The sequence below is a fragment of the Apaloderma vittatum genome, unplaced genomic scaffold, assembly GCF_000703405.1.
Source record: "Apaloderma vittatum isolate BGI_N311 unplaced genomic scaffold, ASM70340v1 scaffold13861, whole genome shotgun sequence".
In the NCBI taxonomy this organism is placed as follows: Eukaryota; Metazoa; Chordata; class Aves; order Trogoniformes; family Trogonidae; genus Apaloderma; species Apaloderma vittatum.
Genome location: NW_009698614.1, coordinates 106,968 through 127,645, shown reverse-complemented (window position 1 = coordinate 127,645; position 20,678 = coordinate 106,968). Strand labels below are relative to the sequence as shown.

General features: G+C 37.8%; 1 protein-coding gene across 1 annotated transcript in view; it reads left to right on the top strand.

Moving 5' to 3' along the window:
* Positions 1-200: 200 nt before the first annotated feature.
* The window catches only part of CFAP58 (cilia and flagella associated protein 58), a 57,986-nt gene continuing 37,508 nt past the window's right edge, over positions 201-20,678 (top strand). Inside the window, exons 1-8 of the mRNA XM_009878093.1 lie at positions 201-476; positions 4,882-5,030; positions 6,817-6,973; positions 9,010-9,204; positions 11,394-11,531; positions 13,642-13,801; positions 15,090-15,172; positions 16,296-16,487. Of these exons, the coding sequence (XP_009876395.1) occupies positions 366-476; positions 4,882-5,030; positions 6,817-6,973; positions 9,010-9,204; positions 11,394-11,531; positions 13,642-13,801; positions 15,090-15,172; positions 16,296-16,487 (1,185 nt within the window). The 5' untranslated portion in view covers positions 201-365. The remainder of the gene's footprint in view (positions 477-4,881; positions 5,031-6,816; positions 6,974-9,009; positions 9,205-11,393; positions 11,532-13,641; positions 13,802-15,089; positions 15,173-16,295; positions 16,488-20,678) is intronic.

Genomic DNA, 20,678 nt, shown 5'->3' with positions numbered 1-20,678 from the left:
GGGTGAGATCTATTTGAAAAATAGCCTACAATGTGCATATTGTATGCTAGCAAGAGAACTGTTATTTCAGAAAATTTTGTCATGATTGCTTAGTAGCTGTTCCACACTTAATGTATCGGGGGTTTGTATTGTGGGGTCATAAGTGAGATGTTGATTTTCTCCTGTTTGTTGATTATCTATCTCATTTTATTTAGGAAAAGTCTGGCAAACTGAATCTAGAGGAAAGTGCATTTGAAGCACAGGAGAAAGAGTTCCAAGAAGTCATCAATTTACTTAAGGGAGTTGAAACTCTTGAAAAATTCCGAATAGAATATGAGAAGCTCTATGCTGTTCTGAAGAAGTCTCACAACAATGAAAAGCGTCTCATGGAAAAATGCAGGGCACTGAATGCTGAGCTTCTGGTGAATTCATCTAAAGTAGCCACACTCAGAAAACTCTCTGAAGATGATCAGGGAACTATATCATCACTGAAGACGGTAAATTTTGTGAGAGAATTAAATGTGATCTGAAAGTGATAATGAAAAACATGGTAATAGAAAAGCATCTACAAGAACATTTTATGTAGAGAACCAGCTGGAGCACTAAGTACTGAGCTGGATCTCTGTTTTTTTTAACCTCTGCTTTGCTACCAATTACTTTCTTTCTTCAGCCTAGTATTTTTACAGTTCCCAGTCAAATTCTGTGTTTATTTGCACTAAACCGCCTCCATCAGCTTTTTAGGTACTCACTAGTAGTTTTTGTTTAAGCTTTCCCTCTTTAAAATAGCACATTTTCAATTTAATATAGAGTTTTTGATTCATTAATATTTTTGAAAGGCTGCTTGGATGTTAACTGTTGCCAGAACATAAAAAAAATCTACGCACCTACTGAAATATGGGGTTTAGACCAGGGAAATGTCATCAACTCATATAAATAAATGTTTCATGATGTTTTTGAAAAGGAATCCTACGTGGCATTTCAGTGTGGTTTTACAAATTTACTCTGATGTGGTTTTTGTTATTATTGATTTGAACCCTGTCAAATCAAAGTGCTCGGCTTGCTAAAAACAGTCAATGTGTTTAGCCTTATAGTGAGGTTTGAATACCAGGAATCTAAAGCTTCTAAACAATCAGAAGACTGCATTTTGAACTTTTTTTCTTTTTACAGTTTAGAAACTTGGGCTGTGGTGCCTAGACAGGCTTTAATTTAGCATTTTGTTGAAAAACCCCATGCCTTAAAGTGTTTTGTTCCGGTAAAATAAATACAGTGTACCAATCCAGAGTGATCTATGAGCACTGCGGAAGTAGAAGTCTTTGAAATGAAGTTTCTTGTCTCTAGAAGCATGAAGAAAATGCACTCAGAGTAAATATAAATAGCAGTGCTGTCATCCTCTGACTGCAGCTTGCAAGCCCATGGTACTGCTCAAAGCATCCTCAAGGAGGAGGAAGACTGCGTAGAAAATCTTGTTGATTTTCACCGCTGCTAATCGAAATCTGGTGGGACGTGGGTGTCAGGAACCACAATGATCCTTATAATTTTGTTTCTGCTATTACATGGCAATAGTCTGGGTGCGAAGAGTAGCAGAGGCAATCCTTCACAAGTTGAAGAGATACTATCTTAGTGATGTCATAAAACAGAGGAGCAAAAAAGTAGGAAAAATAAGAGCCTCTCCAATTTCAGCGGGTAATTTGAAGCTTAGGCGAGATCTGACTTAACAATACCACTGACTATTGAGCCAGCTAAGAGACTTGAGAGTGAAAAAGCTGCTTGACAATATGATCCTATTAGAAATGATGTGAAATGCACAACATGTGACATTTCAATTCTAGTGGTGTGCTGTGGGCCAAGTAAACAGCGCAGATGCTTTTTCAGTTTAGTTATGAGAATTAGTCTTTCCGTTAAAATGTTCGGGAATTATTTGGATATTGTTTAAAATATACGTATCATGTTCTGGAGTTTTGTTTGGTGTACGCTTCAGATTTCATGTTATTCTCCTTTCTGAAGGGAAGTTCCATTACACCTGTAGCATTTCACTATAATTTTACTAACATTCAAAAAATGTGTTTCGCAAGTGCCCAAGGCAAGTGTTGAGGAAAGTTCAAGTGCCAGAATAGCAAACATGGTATTCTTCAGTGTTAAATTAAATAAACAATCTGTTCTACTGTTTCATTATTTATAAAGGATAGGAGAATCCTGGTGGAGCTGTTTGTGTAAAAATGGTATATTTGCTTCAAATTAAGGCCCTAAATCTTGGTGACTTGATGGGTCATCAGGGTAACAGGTGTACAGACTTCCTTTTCTAGGTCATTGTTTCATACATAAATAAAAGTTGCAGAAGCACATTTTTTTCTCCATGTGAAGCCTGGTTCTAATCAGTAGAATTTGTTTCAGGGCAGGGGTTAACTGTGCAGATCAGTGGCTGGTAGGACCCAGGTCAGTAATAATCAATAGCTGTTAGCTGTCTGATGGTTGTTCAGTGCTCTGGTTTGTAGTTTTAATAAAGTGGACATAATAGTCTGTTGTTTACAGTCGTATCAAAAGAGCAAAGGGCCAAGCTGAACACAAAGGGAATGCAATTCTCTTTTTCATTTATAGGGGTACTGATTCACAAGGCTGCACTGGAAGACTGCTAGAATTTATAGGAGCTTGTACTTCCCTGCCTGGAATTATGAAATTTTCAATTTCCAGGGGTATCAATCCAATATAGTAAGAAAGCATTTCAGTAATTCTCAGTTTCTGAGCAGTGAAACTGATGTCATTTTTTGGGCTATTTAATGAAATAAAGACAGTCACACTCTATGAGTTCTGCCTCACAATTTTCAAAGTTCAAGTACTTCTCCCAAAATTTTTTAATTCCATTTTCTAACCACAAACATCCAGCGTGCTTCCATCTTCAGTTATACCACAGACTGCAATGCATGTTACCTACCTAACCGTGTGCTGCAATTACCCGATGATGCTGACACGCCGCGTTCTTTCAGTTCTCCTCTACCACTGAGGAATAACATGATTATTCTTTCAGTGAAGGCTTCAACCATCAAAAACAATTCCTCCTCTTTACTTTTGAAGTTAAAGGAAGCACTCTGTTGATCCTCTATTCAAAGTAAAAAACACAGCTGAGAGACAACTGCAATGAAGCCCAGTTTTGCTGATGTTGAAATCTGTAGCAAATTCTTATTTAGGTTTTGCTTTTTAACAAGGCCATCATCCGTGCCTGTTAATTTTTTTGATAAAGATTGGTTTTATGAATACAAATTCAACACAATAATTTTTACACATGAAAGGCAAGATAAAGTTCAAAAAAGCAGAGCTTAGGGTGACCTGAAATCACTGTTTTTCTGAATAGCCTCATTGACTTTAGGCGGTCACTTCTGCAAATACTCGCTGGAACAAAATACTCACTGAAACCAGTGAGACCTCTCAGAGGGCGTATTGATTTTATCCACAGTTCTATCCCCCAAAACTCCAGTCATAATGATTTAATTCTCCAATTTTAATCACAGTCTAATCAGCCAGCAGGAAGCTTTAAGTAATCAGCTTTAATCTTACTTTCTATTTGCATTTTTCTAGAGAAAGGGTGTTTGCCTCTTACTGATTGGTAAATCTGAAACATGTTTATTTACAGCTATATTTTATGCTTTTTTGCCAGTCAAGATGATACACTATATCTTCATGCTGTAATTTCAGCCTAGCATGCACTTATTTAAATTTCATAATTGAACATTTTTATGTAAGAGAATAATGAATTAAAAATTTATTATATACTAGATGATGCTGAATGCTTTATGTGTGATCATTGCTGGATTTGAATGGAAATTAGAACTCAGAATGTATAAACCATAAAAATTGACTGCTTGATACATAAGTGAGAAGCACATTTTTCAAACTGAATGTTGAACTATTTATTAAGTTACGAAAATACTCTTTGTAGGTAGTGAATTTAATTGACTGTAATATTCTTCAGAATTTCTGAACAAGTAAAGCCCACCATTTAACTCTTTATCAATAGATTGGGGGAAAAAAAAAGAGGAAACATTCCTGATCTTTAATTTCCAGATGGTTTCTCAAATTTGAATATGCTGAACTACCTGAATAAATAAAGTGAAAATGTATTCACTCTCCAGTTTGAAGACATACAGGTGTTATATTTTGTGTTACCTTCTCAGCAAATTCTGATAGCCTGTTACTTCTGCTAGTGCAATAGCTTGAACTTTTAATTTAGGTGGTAAACAGCTAAGTACTACATTTATTTGATTTGAAATAGTTTAAGAAAAATATTATCAATATACCATAATTCAGGTGGTGTAATTTGGAAATTAATGTTAAATGGTTGATTTTTTTAAACCAAAGATATTAATTTCAGTGAAGAACTGCTGTTAACAATTTGATATAGATTAAATTATTTTATATTCTACATTGTGGAGATGTTTTTTAATTTTTTTCACTGCTTCATTTTCCTATGTTGCAAGGAGGACATGTATCCGTCAAACTGGATGTTCAGTGTCATAACAGTTACTAAGATTTTTATAGACATGAGTGAGCTATTTAAGTAGATGATACCTTTGTGGACACTGAATTTTCAGCAAACTTTCTTTTATATATCAGCTGGACTCACAGGACCAAAATCTCGTAGAGTGAGATTTGATAATGTTCAGATCTGTGAGTTAACAAAAATGTGTTAGAGCTTTTGTGGTGTAAATTGACATAGCCTGAATGGCTCAAAATGTTTGCTATACCTCATCCAAAAGAAAAGTGGTGAAGAAAACTGTTGTGATTCTAAGCATGAAAAGGCATGAAAATTAATTTTCTTAATTAACTGAAATGCAAAGCAATTAATTTTTAATTTGTTGTTCATTTTCAACACTGTTTAATTTATGTAATTGCTTTCCATTTTGCTCCTAGGAGATTGAAAGGGCCTGGAAAATGGTGGATGAAGCCTATGAAAAGGAACAGAAAGCAAAGAAAATGATTAATTCACTGCAAGAAGAGATTGTGCGCCTAACTAATTTAGTGGAACAAGGATCTGGACTGTACCTGGGACAGGAGTACAAGTAAGTTTTCCTCAGGGGGAAAGCCTGATCTGATTTTCTATCATTCGATACCTGATTTAGCCATTTAGACAGTACAAAGACACTGGCAAACAGAAAGAGAGGTCTTTTCTGCCGTGTACTTTTCTCATGAGTGCACGTTTATTGGTCTGTGTGTTTATGTGGTGAACAAGTGCCGAATCAGGCTCTGAGTGAGTTCGGTCAGCATTGGATTAAACTGAGAGATCAAATAAAAATCAATATTATGTACTTTCTCAGTATCTGTCATATTGTTTTATCTGACTAGCATTTCCACAGACTCTGAGAATAACATCCTGTCAACATTTTTACATGTGATGGCAGCAGAGTTGAGTAGATTAGTCAAAGAAGCAGGACACTTGATTTTTCTTCTGTTCCCAGATTTGTTATAAGGCATTATCACTGTCTGTATTCTTGTTTGCATTTTATATTTATACATTTTTGAGACGATGGGGTTTTTTTTGTACTGAACACTTACGCATAGAGGGACTTAGTCTCACGTGGAGTCTCTAGTTGCTACAGTGTGCTCAAAAGCCCTCCAAAAGCCAGTGTTTGTCCTATCAGATCCTCAGACTGTGCTTATGCTCTAAGGTTACGTGTAAACTCTTAAGATATTAAGTATATTGACCCTGTGGCCTGTGCACTTTAGGTCGAGATTTCTGATGGCTGGCCCTGCTGGCTCTGACTTGAAATTTTCATACTCTGTATCGTATTTATTTATATTATGCATTCAGGCTACACATGGGACATGCTCATCTCCCCATGCACTATGTATCAAGGCTTTCATGAGCAAGGCTTGTGTCTGTGAGCAAGGCCTTTAGTGTGCTCAAACATTTCCCCTCCAAGGAATGTGCCAGCACATAAACCACCTGGATGCACGAGAAATCCACTCCTTCACCTTTTGTCCCCAAAATGTTCTGGGCCTGTGTAACAGGTTTCCTTGGAGGTAAAAGCTTGGTCCCTCAGCCTTCCCCTGCTATAACTCTCCCTAAGGGCAGCTCTCTGTGGCTGCTTTTTGAATTGTCCTGCAAGAGCCAAGAGCTACTAATTTGCCAGGACCTCGCTCTTGCAGTTTCCAGCTGCTGCCCAGGCTGCTGAGACCTGCCCTCTTACAATTTCTTCTTAAGGTTACTTCTATATTGCCCTCAAATTCCATGCTTAAGTACTCTGTCCAGTGACAAGGCCATGGGACTAGGCAACTCCTTTGCAGGTTTTCAGCCCTATAGAGATGAAAACCCTATAGTCTTTTGGAACTGTAAGGCTGGTTCTTAAGTTTGAGCTTGAAACTGCTTGGACTTTCTTTCAGATTGTAAATGTGTCCAGACAGGGAGCCTCTTTTATTCTGACAGCAGGTGACTGTAAGATATAACCTAGTTAGGTGCCTGGTCAGGTAAGCTGCAGAGGGACTGCTAACAAGAATGTAACATTTTTGATCCCTGAATAATTTTGCAGTGGGTAGAGGAGGAATTGTGTTCCTTGTTACCTTCATGGGAAACAAGGTTTCTTTGGACCCGTAAAGATGTGATATAACAAGAGAAAGTGATTTATTGGACTAGGTTGAGTTTTAAAGCTGCCTGTGTTGATGGTGACTATGATCACAGTAGACAGAGCACAGAATTCAACTGACCAGCAGAGCCTTAATCCAAAAGGAGTTTAAAATGAAACAAATTACTTTAAAACTCCTGTTTCTCATGAAAGATCTTGCTTTGACATAGGAGCAAGAACATAAATGGCCTGTGACACTGCTTGACTGTTATTTCCTTGCTTCCAGTATCAAGGATTTGCTAAAACTTAAAGAAGAGGTAACAGAGGAGCGAAACCAACTGTTGTCAGAGGTTGTGGAGTTACGTCAAAGTCTAACTCAGGCCACAAAGCAGCAGCAGGATACAGAAAAGGCAAAAAACGAGGCAGAACAATCCATTATGCAGGTCTGTACGGATCACCGGTTGGTGACTTTAGGCTTTGTTCTGAACCATTCTCCACTCTTGCATTTGATCTCCATTGACTAGTATGCTACCACCTGTTCTTTTACATCTCAGACATTTTCGTGAGTGCTCAGAAAGAACTCTCACATGAGTGACTTTTATATTTTTCTATGCTTCTAGGCTGTGTCCTTTGCAAAGTGTAATGTTATGTACCAGCTGCTTCCGTAGCTTCCCAATGCCTTGGGTGAGACCAAGGTTCCTTTGCCTGAATCACAGTTACCTTTCATCCTGGAAATGGGGATTTTCTTCTGCATTGTATATCCTTGTGCCTCTGAAGAACCACTCAGAACGTAGAACTGAAATGGAGATCCTAGGTCCCTTGCTATTGGCAGTGGTTTTCATATGATGCCATACCATTATTTTTAAGAATGTGTCAAATTCTGACTTAAAAGCTAACTAGGCTCTTTTCTCTCTTCCTTCTTATGGGAACTTTTTCTACAGCTTCACTTTTCTAATGGCTAGAGACCTCCTACTTTCTTCTTCTCACTGATTCCTCACTACTGTTTTTCATCTTAAGTATTTTTTCACCTAACTTGTGGTCTGTAGAGAGCAGTCATATTCCATCTCAGCTTTACTGTCTTTGTCTCCACTTTGTAAGGTTCTCTGATATTCTGACCATCTGAATAGACAGTTCTTCTTTACTGATCAATATGTATAGCTTCCCTTAAATGTGATTAGCAGATGGAGGCACAGAAGATTGAAGATCAATAGGATACCCACTGAATGGAGAGAACTCTGATACATCAAACCCACTGAACTCTGATACATCAAAATTTAAAAATATAATAACGAGGAACAAAAGAATTTAAAGCAAAATATAAATAGGGGCTGGAGCAAGACAATAGGAGAAAGGAAAAGTGGAAAACAACACTTAAATACACAACAGAGAACAGATAGGAGCAGCATTTAGCTTACAGTCTTTTGTTAATCACAAGTAAGATAGTAAAGATCAGCCTAGGCTTCATGTACTTAATTAGTTTCAGTTTCTAAAACAGATGGATGGGAGTGTATTACAAGACAGTATGAATCTTTGCTTTTCTAGCAACATTGTTGTGCATGGGAGAAAAGAGAGAGGATTGAAACTCCCAGCAAAACTTACTGAATCTTGCCAGCCTTCATCTTCTGATACTCCATCAACCTTTAAATTTATGGGATTGTTACAGCATTTGTAACCACCTCCTATCCTCCCCGTATGAAATTATTCTCCACTTCAGACTGCTTAAATGACAATGTCTTTTTGAAGATCTTGTTGCAGACACTGTCAGTTCTGGCAACTTTTCATCTGTGGGCTCAGAGGGAGAGGAATCTTTAAGCGAAGAACATCTTTCAATTGCTGGTCCCTGGCTGAACTGAATATTTCCATGTGGATCAACCCCCTGTGTCTTCTCTCTGCTGATTCTGCTCTGTCACATTTTGGGGGAGAGAGGGAGCAGAAGTCACAAGACAGTCTATTAAATATGAGAGAAAGTTCCTCTTTCCAAGTTTCTGCAGAGAAACTTCGAGAGCAGTTGTGAGAATGAACACTGGTCTGACATCTCTCTCTTTTAATACCAGTGTAATAAATGTTTCTACTAATGAGGTAGGAAAATCAGAATAAAAATGCTTGCAATACAGTATCAAGCCCAAATTAGTTTTAATGCTGCATTCAGGAAGTACCATTTTACAACTGAAAGTACATTTGTGCCACTGCATGTCCAGAGGAATGCTTTCAGGTCTGAACTTTGCCAGACCCTTCTGCATGGGTGAACTAACTGGTGCTTAACAAATTCTTGTCATCAGTAAATAGGTTCCCTTATGCAGCATTTTTTGTTCAAACATTAGAGAACATATTTACTTCTGAGAAGATCTGGGATACTCCATGTGTAGTATAGAAGCTGTTTGTTTTCAAAATCAAGCAGAGCAGAAGGAGAGGTGAGAGACCTTGTTTTCCTGAATAAAGGCAGCAGAACTTAAAAATTTTGTCTTCTTTATTATTATAGCTTCAGCAAGAGATCCAGCTGCGTCAGAATGAGGCATCACAAGAGGCTCTAAAGAAGGAAAAAATGGAGAAGGAGCGGAAAACTCTTCTAGAAGAAGTGGGTAACAAGCAAGCTGAGATCAAGAATTTACAGCAGCATATACAGAAAAATAAAGAGGAACAACAGAAAATGGAAGAGTGTCTAAAAGAGCAGAAGGTAGGGTTCATGGTTCTCTGTATTCATAGGGTCAGATGTCAAAATATGAAGAATATGGGTTTTCCTGAAGGGAGAGGGAGGGAGATTATTTTACATCAATAAATTTTAATAAATATATATTTTAATATAAATATTACTTTACTAATAAATAAAAATGTAAAGTTTGCTGAACAGGTTTCAGATAGATTTCCTCTAGTGGATTGCAATGATATTGTTAGAAATTGTCTTCCAAAGATCACAGCAAATGAGAAAGTCTGTGAAGAGTGGATGATCTAATGATAGTAACGGGAGACTACGAGGGTGGACTTCTGACACATAATGCCACTTTTGACACTGATTGACTGTAGTGGCACTGGCAAAGTCATTTTACCTCCAACCCCTTCTTTCTTCTCTGTCACAGTAACTTTTATCTACCTCTCAAGCTCACAGAAGAGATTCTGTGAAAGGGCAGAGAACTGTCTTTGTAAACCATTTTGATTTATTTTCCACATTTTGTTTCTAAAAACTTTATCTGAAAATGTCCTAACATAGTGTTCTGCAAGTGTTTGAATTTTCAAGTTTTCAGTCCATTTCACCTGACTTTGAGAAACTCTCAGAGAAGCAATTTCAATAAATGGCAGGGGAGATCTCATCGCTGTAAAACGGTCCAACCTCAAGGAAAACTTCTTTGGGAGTTGTGTGCATCTTGTAAATTTATGGCTTTTATGGCTTTTACTTCCTTTCAGATCCCTCATTTTGTGAAGGTTGAGGTCTGTGACAATTTTTTTGTCAACACAGACTCTTAGTAAAATAACTCACATAAAGAGATACCCTCATACCATCGATCTGATGCAGCTTTTCAGGGCAGCTCCATGATCTGCCAGGACAATCACATTGATTTTAAATAGGGTGTGTACAATTCCTGGTTCTGTTCCCTTCTTCCTCTTTCTTCCTGTAGTCCCTTTCAACCTTTGTAAGTCCAGATTTTAGGAGCATTCAATTGTCCAAACTATCTTGGAAACTGATAGTTCACCTAAAGTGCTGCACCTGGGCTAATTAACTAGAGTATCGTACTGTCTTTGTTGCCTGTGCTGACTTGAAGTTGTCTGTGGAGGCCCTGCATTGTTTTTGCAAAATGTCTGTCCAAAACACAGGCTGATATCCAACTGTGCAAGAGTCAGGGCACAGATCTGGAGGAGAAGGTGACTCAGCCATTGAAAAATCATTCGGTTATTGTTTCTCAACAGAATTGTAGTTGGCTGTGATGCCTGCTCTTATTCTACTGAAATTTGTAATAAAATACGCTTGCTTGCACGACAGTGAAGATGGTTTGATACAGCTACTGTACAGCTACTGTAGGCATCATCCAACCCACATCCAAGTCACGTCCTGAAACACAATGTTACCCTGACATTTGCAACACAAGAAACAGCATTACTTGTTTTCACGTTGTCTTTGCTTCTGCAGGCTTCCGGAAGAGGGAATTTCCAGTTCTCTTCCTTTGATGTTTAAGGGCATAGCACATATTGCCTACATCAGTTTGTCACTCATTAATGCTTGAAGCGAAAAATATGATCATTGTTCTTTCCTCACTTAGGGAGTAATATTTGTTAGGGGAAGTCCCGTCAAGCAGAAGAAAAGACTGGCAGCTCCAGTATTGAAGTCTATGTTCTCTGCAGAAACCATGAAACTGCTGTTCCACACTTTTGACTGAAGACTAATTAGAGAAGAAAATGATTGTGTCCTGGTCTCAGCAAACCATGTACCCACAGAAATGTTATCAGCGTATTTATATAGGATTTACTTGCTAAGAAACAGAGCTCCCCTGCCCTCTGCTGATTGAAGTAATTTGAATCTCATACTCATTTTCAGTAATTATATGTATCAAGTTGTGTTACTGGTGCTTGCCAAATGCCTAACAAGAACTAAAATATTTATCTACCACCTGCAAGAGAGACCTGCTAAGCTCTCAGGGGAAAAAAAATAAAAGACACCAGCTCTGTTATTCATTAGAAATTATCATTTCTCTTAGTCAGTATGAACATCTATCATATTTCACATTAGTGTTTTCATCAGCAATGAAGTGTTTTTTAAGGAGACAACAATCTGTAGCAGCTTTCGTCTACTGGGGAGATGGAAGGTTTTGTCTTCATGTATGTGTAGATGTTGTAATGAGATTAAAAAGAGTTAATAGGATTGTTCTTTAACAGATCTTGAATGAAAGAGCTAGTAAGGAACTTGAGCGATTGGAGAAAAAAAATAATAAGCTCATGCAAGAGAATGAGCAGCACACTCTCATGTTGGAAGAGGTGATGAAAGACATCCAGCAGAAGACAGCAGAACTGAAAGTAAGTCCCAGAAAGTGCATGCATCCCATCAGCAATGTCCCTCTGGGAGTCATACCACTTGGGACAGGGATGGCCTTGGTTCTTGTACTCATAGTTTCCTTTGGGTGGTTTTGGAGGAAATCTGAGGAGTTTTTACGAATAAATCTGGCTATCACTGGATGCTGTTCTTTCTGTGGCAGCACCATGGTGCAGTCTCCAGCCCTGTCACCTGACAGCGCAGCACCTGTCCTGTTGAAGCAGCCGTGTTACGTAAAACACAGAAACCAAAATGCTCAGTACATTGTGTTGATAAAGGATGCATGGTGCTTTTGAAAAGCATAAGGTGTTGTTATTTTTTTATTGTGACATCTTCAGATAAGACCAGTTACTTTCTGTCTTGCAGCGATTAATGCAACCCAAATGTTTGTAAAACCCATTGAACAATGTCCCAGATAGCTTCCACTGGTGGGAATTACTTCAAACACTAAAATTTTACCCCCACAATATAGACTGGGGAAGTGAAATATAGTTAACCAAGCTGGTGTTTAATTTCTGATCTAAATGATTTTCTTGCCTGACTTTACATGGTTGTAAAAACCATTTTTTTGTACGTCTCAGAAGTAAGTGAGTTTCAGTTGGGGAAGGATTAGATTATTCCTGTATCTGCTTTTTAAGGTACTTTGAGAACATTTGTGATAAAGGTTAGTGTATAACTCTTAGATGTCATTACTCTGTCTACCATATCTTGCATTTCGTATCATTGAGATTAAAACACGAAACGTTAGGATATTCAGGTAGAAAATCGTTATCAAGGTTTAGTCAAATATAACCAACTCACTGAAATAAAAAGGTTGTTTGCCAATAGAGAGCTTTTTTTCTTTTCCAATGGGAACTGTTAGTCAGAACGATAAAAACTAACCACTGACAGCTTAAAAGCTCAGTTCATAACGAATGTAACACAGATGACTCTGATTTCGATCCTTAATGGACTGTATGGTAGGAGCTTGTTTTCTGCTGTAGTTTGCTAGGCAGACTAGAGGATATTTTTTTGCCTATTTGGAAAACAAATGGTTGCCTTTTCCATGTTATCTGGTTTTTTCATTACTTATAGCAATACCCATGATTATTTAAAACTTTACAAAAAATGTGACATTTGGGGCTCTAGAGTGTCAAAAGGCAGATTGTGATTCTATCATCTTAACTTCAAGAAAGGTTGATGGAACTTGTATAGTCATGCACATGGACTTCTGGGAGCAAAACAGAAGATACTTCCCAGTTATTAATTAAGCCAATTGCTTAAGCTTCTAAGAGCCTCAGTCATGATCTGAAATACTCTTTTTGTAGGCACTGTGCTTGCAGTTTTATCCTGCAATGTGCTGAGTGCCTCCACTATGATGTTGGGCCACACAAACTGTGAAAGTACACATAAATCTCTTGACGGTTATTGTCTGTAAGAGTTGAGGACATTCACATCCTCCTAGAGGATACTCACATAGCAGGATTCACTGTCTCACAGAGTCGGTATCTGAGGCTGAAAGTGGAACACTGTGGTCTGTGATGGCTGTAAACAGTGGTACTGATTTATATGGGTTATATTTACTTCTTAGAAGGAAAGAGACCAATTTGTGTTGTGATTATTGGTTGTGTTTCCTGGTAACTTAACTATGCAGTGTTTTGATTGATTATTTTCTCCTCTGATTGTATAGCAAATGAGACAAACAGATTGTAAAAGAGGTGTGGATAACAGATACCTGCTATTAGGGACATGCCATCAGACCACACTACAGATAGGTTTCTCATAGCAGTCACTGTCCCTAATACTTCAAAGGAAATTAGAGCTGCCTATGTTTAATCTGCAAAACTAACCTCGTGTGTGAGGTTTGCAGCTGGGGATTCTTTATTGATCATCTTTAGCCCTGAAGCATAAGATTTGATTATAATTTTTCTTGCCTTAGCTGGCTTTGTTTAAATTATTTTAAATATTGTTCAATTAGCTAATTATTTTCTCTCAGGTGACCTACAGCACTTATACTTTGCTTCCTGAATTTCACTGAGTAAGTGTATGCCAAGTATAGAGGCTTTTTCTTTCTGTGGATACCTTCTCTTCTCTTTCCTTGTTACTGTTCTGTAGACCAGAGAGGATGAAGTGACTCAGATGCGCCTTGAAATTTCGAAGCTGAACAAAGTAAGCGATGTGCTTCAGAATAAGCTGCGTGTTGCAGAGGAACAAAAAGTTGATGCAGCCCATGAGAGAAACATCCTAAAAAATCAGATCTCTGGACTGGAGAGAGGTAGGTACCTAATTAATGGGTGGATCTATCTTCTGATTCATAATTTGTTCCATCAGGGTGCATCCTCCTGTTAGGATCATTCTCCATTAGTGTCTAGAATGAGACTGTATAAACGACAGTTGGAATCTACAGCAACATTTTAGAAGCCTTGTAGGCTTGCAGAATTTACATAATGCAGCATATGTAGGGTGGAAATACAACAGACAAACAGAGCTGAACTCTGTGGTATGCCAGTTTGTGCCACATCACGCAGAGTTGTCCTCGATGCATCTTCATTGCTCCTGCATTGGCCTGTGAGAGAGAACCAGTCTTGGAGCTTACTGAAATCAGACATGGTTAGGATGCACTTTTTTTCATGCTTTGATTCTGCTGAATAGTTACAGTCTGGAAATGAACATGTGCAAGTGACCTGATAAACTTAGTTCTGGTATGTTTAGGGCCTCAGTTGGTCAATATAGATACTAGAGCTGCCCAAGTATCGATTTTGACTTGCTGGCAGATCTGGAAAGCTTTAAGAAGGAAATTTTGATATTTTTGCTAAATGGAAATTTTGGAAGAAAATACCTTGAGTTCAACAAAAGATTTTGTTTAACTTCAAAAGAAACCCCAGCCAACCAACCAAAACTTTTTAGGTATTTTGGAGTGCTTTAAACCATTTCTTTTTTTTAAACTTTAGAATGCAAGTCACTTTCAAAATCAAATATGCTTTGAAATAAAAATAGACACATTTTCAAAGTGTTTTTCAGAAAAAAAATAGTTTTAAGATTTTTTTTTCCCTCTCAAGTATTAAGAACTTGGTGAAACTTCTAACTCCTCCTGTTTATTGCCCATGATGCGGACATTGGCGGACTTGATCCATGGTACAGATACCACCTCCAGCAACTGATATGTCACCCTGAGTCTTATCCCCAGCAGTCCCGGGTTCATCACACATACCACCATTATCCACCTCGAGTGGGATGGCAGACTGAAGGCCATCCTTAGACTCATCTCTAGTGAGCCTGGTATTATTTCCTTTCCCCTTTGAGCCTAATTTAAAGCCCTTTCAGCGAGTCCTGCCAACTCCTGTGCAAGGATCCTTTTCCCCTTTTGAGACAGTTGTACTCCAACTGTCGCCAGCAGACCAGGTGCCATATAAAATTCCCCATGATCAAACTTCCCCGTGATCATTAGGTCATACATGAGACTCCCAAACCTGGTCATAGATAATTGAACTCAGTTGTTTCTGCATTTTTAACAATTATACAGTTTGAAGCCAGGAGTTAATCCCTCTTCTCCTTTTCTCTAGAGTTGGAGGCTTCCAAAAAGCAGGGGGAGATTGACAAGAAAGCTGTAGATGAGCTCGTGAGGGAAAGGGATATGCTAAGCATGGTGAGCTTGCATTGGTAATACTGATAAAAAAATCTCACAGTTTGAGAATGAAATGTCTGTAGTTTCAACACTCTCTGTGACACAAAAATGTTGTAGAATATATAACGCTAAGTAGAGCATTCAGATTTCCTTAAGCAGATGAACACACTGCTTCTTTTCTATGCATTGAAATAGCATTAGTATTCATAAACACACAATAGATTTCTATGTCTTAACATATAAACTGTCAGGGATTTAAGGACTGCTACATGCGTTCACCTTTGTGTAAACTCTATTTGATATCCAGGGAGCTCGCTATGTGTATGCTTTTACACTCTGTAACATATGAAGTTTAAGATTAGTCTAGGCAAACTAAGTCTTCACTAGTAAAAGAACTAACCAAAATGTTGATGTACTGTGTAGCAACTTGACAGGTTGTGTTAATACGAACCCTTGCTTTTAGGTCCATTTCTCATACTGATTGTTTTCCATCAGCCCAAGGTTCTTGTACTGCAGGGTAGCATCTCATGTTTATGGCCATTCTTGAAGTGTAATCTAGTAAATTCAATGCTAAAAGATTATTTCTGAGGTGCTTTACTTGGTATAGAGTCACTGTCCTGAGCAGGGGCCCAGATTTGACAGGTGAAAAATAACCGTTCTTTTTTGAAAGAAATTTCAAAGTGGGAACAGCAGGATGACTTTTTTAAAGAAGGTGTCTTGGTGTTTTCTGTTTAAACCTTATGCATAATTTTAAACCAAACTTCAGGGATGAGAAAGAAGGGTATTTGGCTTTATTATTTATTTTAATGGCAATTGCTATTCTTTACAATCTAAATGCCTTAAAGCTGGTGAGATTTTTGCAGTTATTAGTTATATTCACTTGTAAACAATCCTATCTTTTTTTTTTTGGTAATGCAGGCACTAGTGTTTTTACTTCATATCAGGAAAAACACTATTTAGGAACTCTGATAGAGATATTTTTTTTTAATCAGATTTGAGGCTGAAGTATTTCAACTGAACAAATTAGATAAAGTGTAATAACAATGGGAAGTCCATAATCCACTTGGACAATGGCATGTTTTTGTCATAGTATTGGCAGTGTTTCCTTTTCAGCTTAAGAGTCGTTATTTTGTATATCTTATAGAACTTGACCAAGGCTAACAATGCCACTCAGAAGCAGATAAATTTGGTGAAACTCCATATACAGTCAAAGAAGAACTTGGAGCAAGAAATCCAAAATTATAAGAATGAAGCTCAGAAACAAACGAAAATTATAAACCAGTTGGAGAAAGAAAGAGATTGTTTCATCAGTGAAACCAATGAGCTCAAACAGAAGGTAGGAACAACTTTTTATGCAAGTTGCTCTTTCCTATCTTACTCTCAAAACCACAAAGACGATATAATAATTTCCTAATGTGCCAGTGGGAGGAAGCTTAGATCAGTGGTCTTCGCACAGTTTACAAAGATTTCTTATCGGTGCATGTTGCCTATTACTGTTTCAGGTCTCTCTGGGGGAACCTCATCAAAGAGTGTGTATTCTGTGAGAGACTTGGAGTGCAGTCATCTATTTCTCTTATTCAGCAATCGTTTGGGAAGTGAAACTAGGGCTGGACTTCAAAACAAGGCCTCTGACTTCTTATACCCGAGTCCCACAACTGAATCGTATGCAGTTGGAAATTACTCATTAATTGTTCTGTCTTATCTGCAAAAGACCTTATCTCGTATACTACTGGTGTCCTCAAATTGAGGCCAGTGAGAGCTGACAGTGCTCAACATCTTTGTAAGAGACTTGGCATTTCGAAGGATTACTCCTAGTATGTGGAACCTCTGAACATGCTCAAAGTAGTCTGCAAAACCAAAGTTTACCAGGAATAGCTGCAGAGTAGCACTACGTAAAATTTGTATTTCCTGCTGTCTAGTGTTGTGTACAACTTTATTCCTGAGGGTATGCTCAGAAGCATCATTGCAACGTGTTCCATTAGTTGATGAAGATCACATTGAAGGGCCCTCCAAGAAGCTCATTGATTTATGGGGACTACCTGTCAGGTTGTTTCTACTCACAAGTTATTTGCTATCTTTTCACTTTAAAATTATCGTTTTCAACTTCATGTGACCGGAGGCTTTAAAATCATTGTTTGGATAGTATATGCTCCCTTGACTAGAATACCTTTTGTCATTTCCTTGGAATAGTATTCCATGAAAGTGGAATTAGTCTTTGTTACAAAGTCATATTTTGTATTTTTCCCTCATAGTGCATTTCTAACAGCATAGATATGAGTTAAGAACATTGTAAACTAGGGCCAGGGAATAATTCATAACACTCAGAACTACAAGACTCCTGCTTTCAATTCTGATTAGAGTTGCTCACAATATTTTGAGGGTGAAAATGACAAATGTTTGCTCGTTTACTTTTTCTTTGTTGCCTCTGCCACTTTGGGTACAAATTTTCTGTCACTTCTTGTAAGACAGAATGTCAGGGGGTGAGTTATGGCACTTGAGCTGTTTGTACATTGATGACTGTGTTGTGATTGTGCCTTTCCAAAGGATGTACATGCTTCTGTGGTTCCCTAAAGGGGCAATTCCTGATTTAGTTTGAGCAGCAGAAGCAGTTCTGAGCGCAGGAATGTGTGAGATGATAGTATTGCCCCTGCAGAGATTTCCTACATAAAATTGCTCGTTGTTTGAAGGATAAGACAGGCCAAAATACAAGGTAGGAGGACATGATATATATATGTATATAGGATATTAGGAGGACATATAACCACTAGGTTATATTTAGGTTCACTGCTTGACCTATGTGGACTTGAGAAACTGAGGCAAGACTGCAGGAGTCATTTCCCAGGGGGTGGGGAATGAGCCGCTGGCGGGCAGGGGTCTTTGGGCCAGGATCTGACTGCAGGATCTGATGGCCAGCCAGTGCTCTTCCATCACCTTTCACTGTCAAGCCGGCTCTGCAGGAGCTTGCTGCACACCTGAATTGTGTTAAGAGCTGGTAAAGAGCCAAACTCATCTCAGTCCAAAGACTTCTTGGAACTCCTGAAAGGCAGACAGAGCCGTGCTGGCTCTGAAAGCTGTCTGGTTATTTACAGCAGGACAGAATCTATAGAGCTGCAGAATTCCTCTTTCAAAGTCATCATTTACTACTGAGTAACCAATGAACTGAGTCAGCAAAGTTATATCCACAACCGTAAAAGATTTTAGTGGTGAGAATTCATGCTAGACTTGCTCTTGTAATTATTGGCCTAGCTGACTGTTTATTTGTACCAGTGTCACTTGTTGAATAGTCTTACATCTGGCTCTTTGTTGTGTAGCGTGTATTACTAAGCTGCAAATGTTAGTAGAATATTTCTTTTTTTAATTGATGTTCTTAGATTATGAAAACTTAGTTTCCCAGGGGAAGGTTTAGGCTGCTGCAACGAAGTGGTGAAGCATACCCTTCGGTCTCACCTGAAGTGTTCCCTGACTGCACCTTGTGCGAGGTCACAGAAAGAGTCTCTAATACATTGGTTTGTCAAAAAAAGCCATTTACAGTGTGAAGTTTACAGTTTAACAACGTGTCCAGGAAATTTAAAAAATGTATTTCCTTTTATAAATCTGCATAATCCTTTGGAAAATGTAATACTCAACAGGCTTATTATTAAGACCATGGCAGCACTTCTCGAAGTGGTTAAATAAAGTTAAGCGAATAAGGATTACCTATTTCAGAGGTCTCGAATAAGTTCACTGAACTGAACAGGTAACCAGCAGTAGGTGATAATTAAGTGTGCAGAAAAAAACCTATGAGGGTACAGAAGAAAACAATGAATATCAAATACTTTCTGCTTAGATTTGACCACTCGTTGCCAAATCTGAGAGGTGTAATGTGTCATCAACTATATCAGAATTGAGGATTCTCAACCTCCCACAGGGCTCTATTGGGAAACATTTCATGTATCTTTCTGTATTTATAAGGGAGAATTATTTGGGTTTAGTCATTCCTGAAAAAGCAGAGTCAGCTTCCAGCCTGTGAACACAACTCAGAAAACTTAGTCCAGTACCTTATTGCACTTACATTGTAACAAAGTCAAGTAAAAGACTAAAAAAATGCAGTGACCTACTTTCAAATCTTACTCCAGCCTATGATCACCGTAGTGCAGACAGAAACATCTCTTATTGATTTCTTTGCCCTGCTATTACTATTGGCAGGTTGCTTTAACAAAAATGTGAAAGGCAGGTGTAGGTAATAAACTGGGACTGTGTTTTTGTGTTGCACTGTAAGCAGTTTCTGGATCCTCTGCAGCTCCTGCTGCTGTAACAAAATTTTCGTTATTCATCTGTCCCCTATTTTTAAGTTGGTTGGAGGTACCTGGTAGAATGTTCAATTAATTAAGCTCCTGCCCCATAGTTTGACCTCACAAGGCTTTACTGTTAAGCAAGGAATAACATTGTTGGCCACAAACTTTGCGCTTACTATTTGAGGTAAACATTTTTTATTTTGTTTTACTCTTCTGATTTGACATATGAATGTAAAAGTTAGATCAAATTACTATTTTCAAAAACAGTCAGGAGAAGTGAATATGAAATGCAGTTGTAAATGGACTTCTCTTCTGAATTTTCCAGCCTGTGATTCCATCCATGTGACTCCTCAGCTTTTCTTTAATGCTTGGTCTTTTCCCCAGCTTTAAGGATGGCATTGTTTTCTCCCCTGGGCTGTGAACCTGAAAAATTATGTTCTTGATATGTGTATTGCTTAGTTTTCTTTTTATTTCTTTTATTCTTCTTTGTTTATAATTCTGGATTCTGTTTGAATATTGCTATTTTGTGCTTGGCTTTCAACTTTGTACAGCAGGAGGAAGGTTCTTATGTTTAAAAAAGTAATTAGGAAGCCCATCATAACGTTTAGCAACTATTTGTGGTTTTGTTTCTTTAACATAGTAATTCTTATGTATTGTTATGGTGGTAACTGTTTAATAAAAGTGTCTATAAAATTTTGTATTTTTGCTTATTGACACTGCATATGGTCCTCTTTCTACAGTGTACAGTACTCCATTCTCTTTAGGTAGTCTGCACATCATTATTTCTAATCCTTCATAGAAGCAACTAATGGTAATTAACTGCTTGATTAGACCAAGTGTAAGTTACATTAACTGACTTTCCTAATATCATAATTATGTGTCAATAGTTTGTGATCATGTGTTCTTTTAAAAAAAAAAAAAGAGTTGTTAGAATATAGAAGTACCTTTTGGGCTTCACGGTAAAACATACATTTTTTTGTTTATCTTGTCCTACAAAGTCTAACTTTGCTCTGTAAATAACCTAACGCTATTCTTGTTGAAAGCTCTTTATGTTGATTTTATTGAACTTGCTCAGTGGCAATATTTTCTGCAGCTTCTTTTTTAAATTAAATGTATACATCTGTAAGTTTTAGTCTTGAACAAAACCTAGGTATCAGATTAAAATAAAATTTTGTCCCACATAAGCAATCCAGAAAGGTTAAACTTTTACTTGGACTGAAGTGATTTTTAGCTCTAGCTAAAACTTATCACAA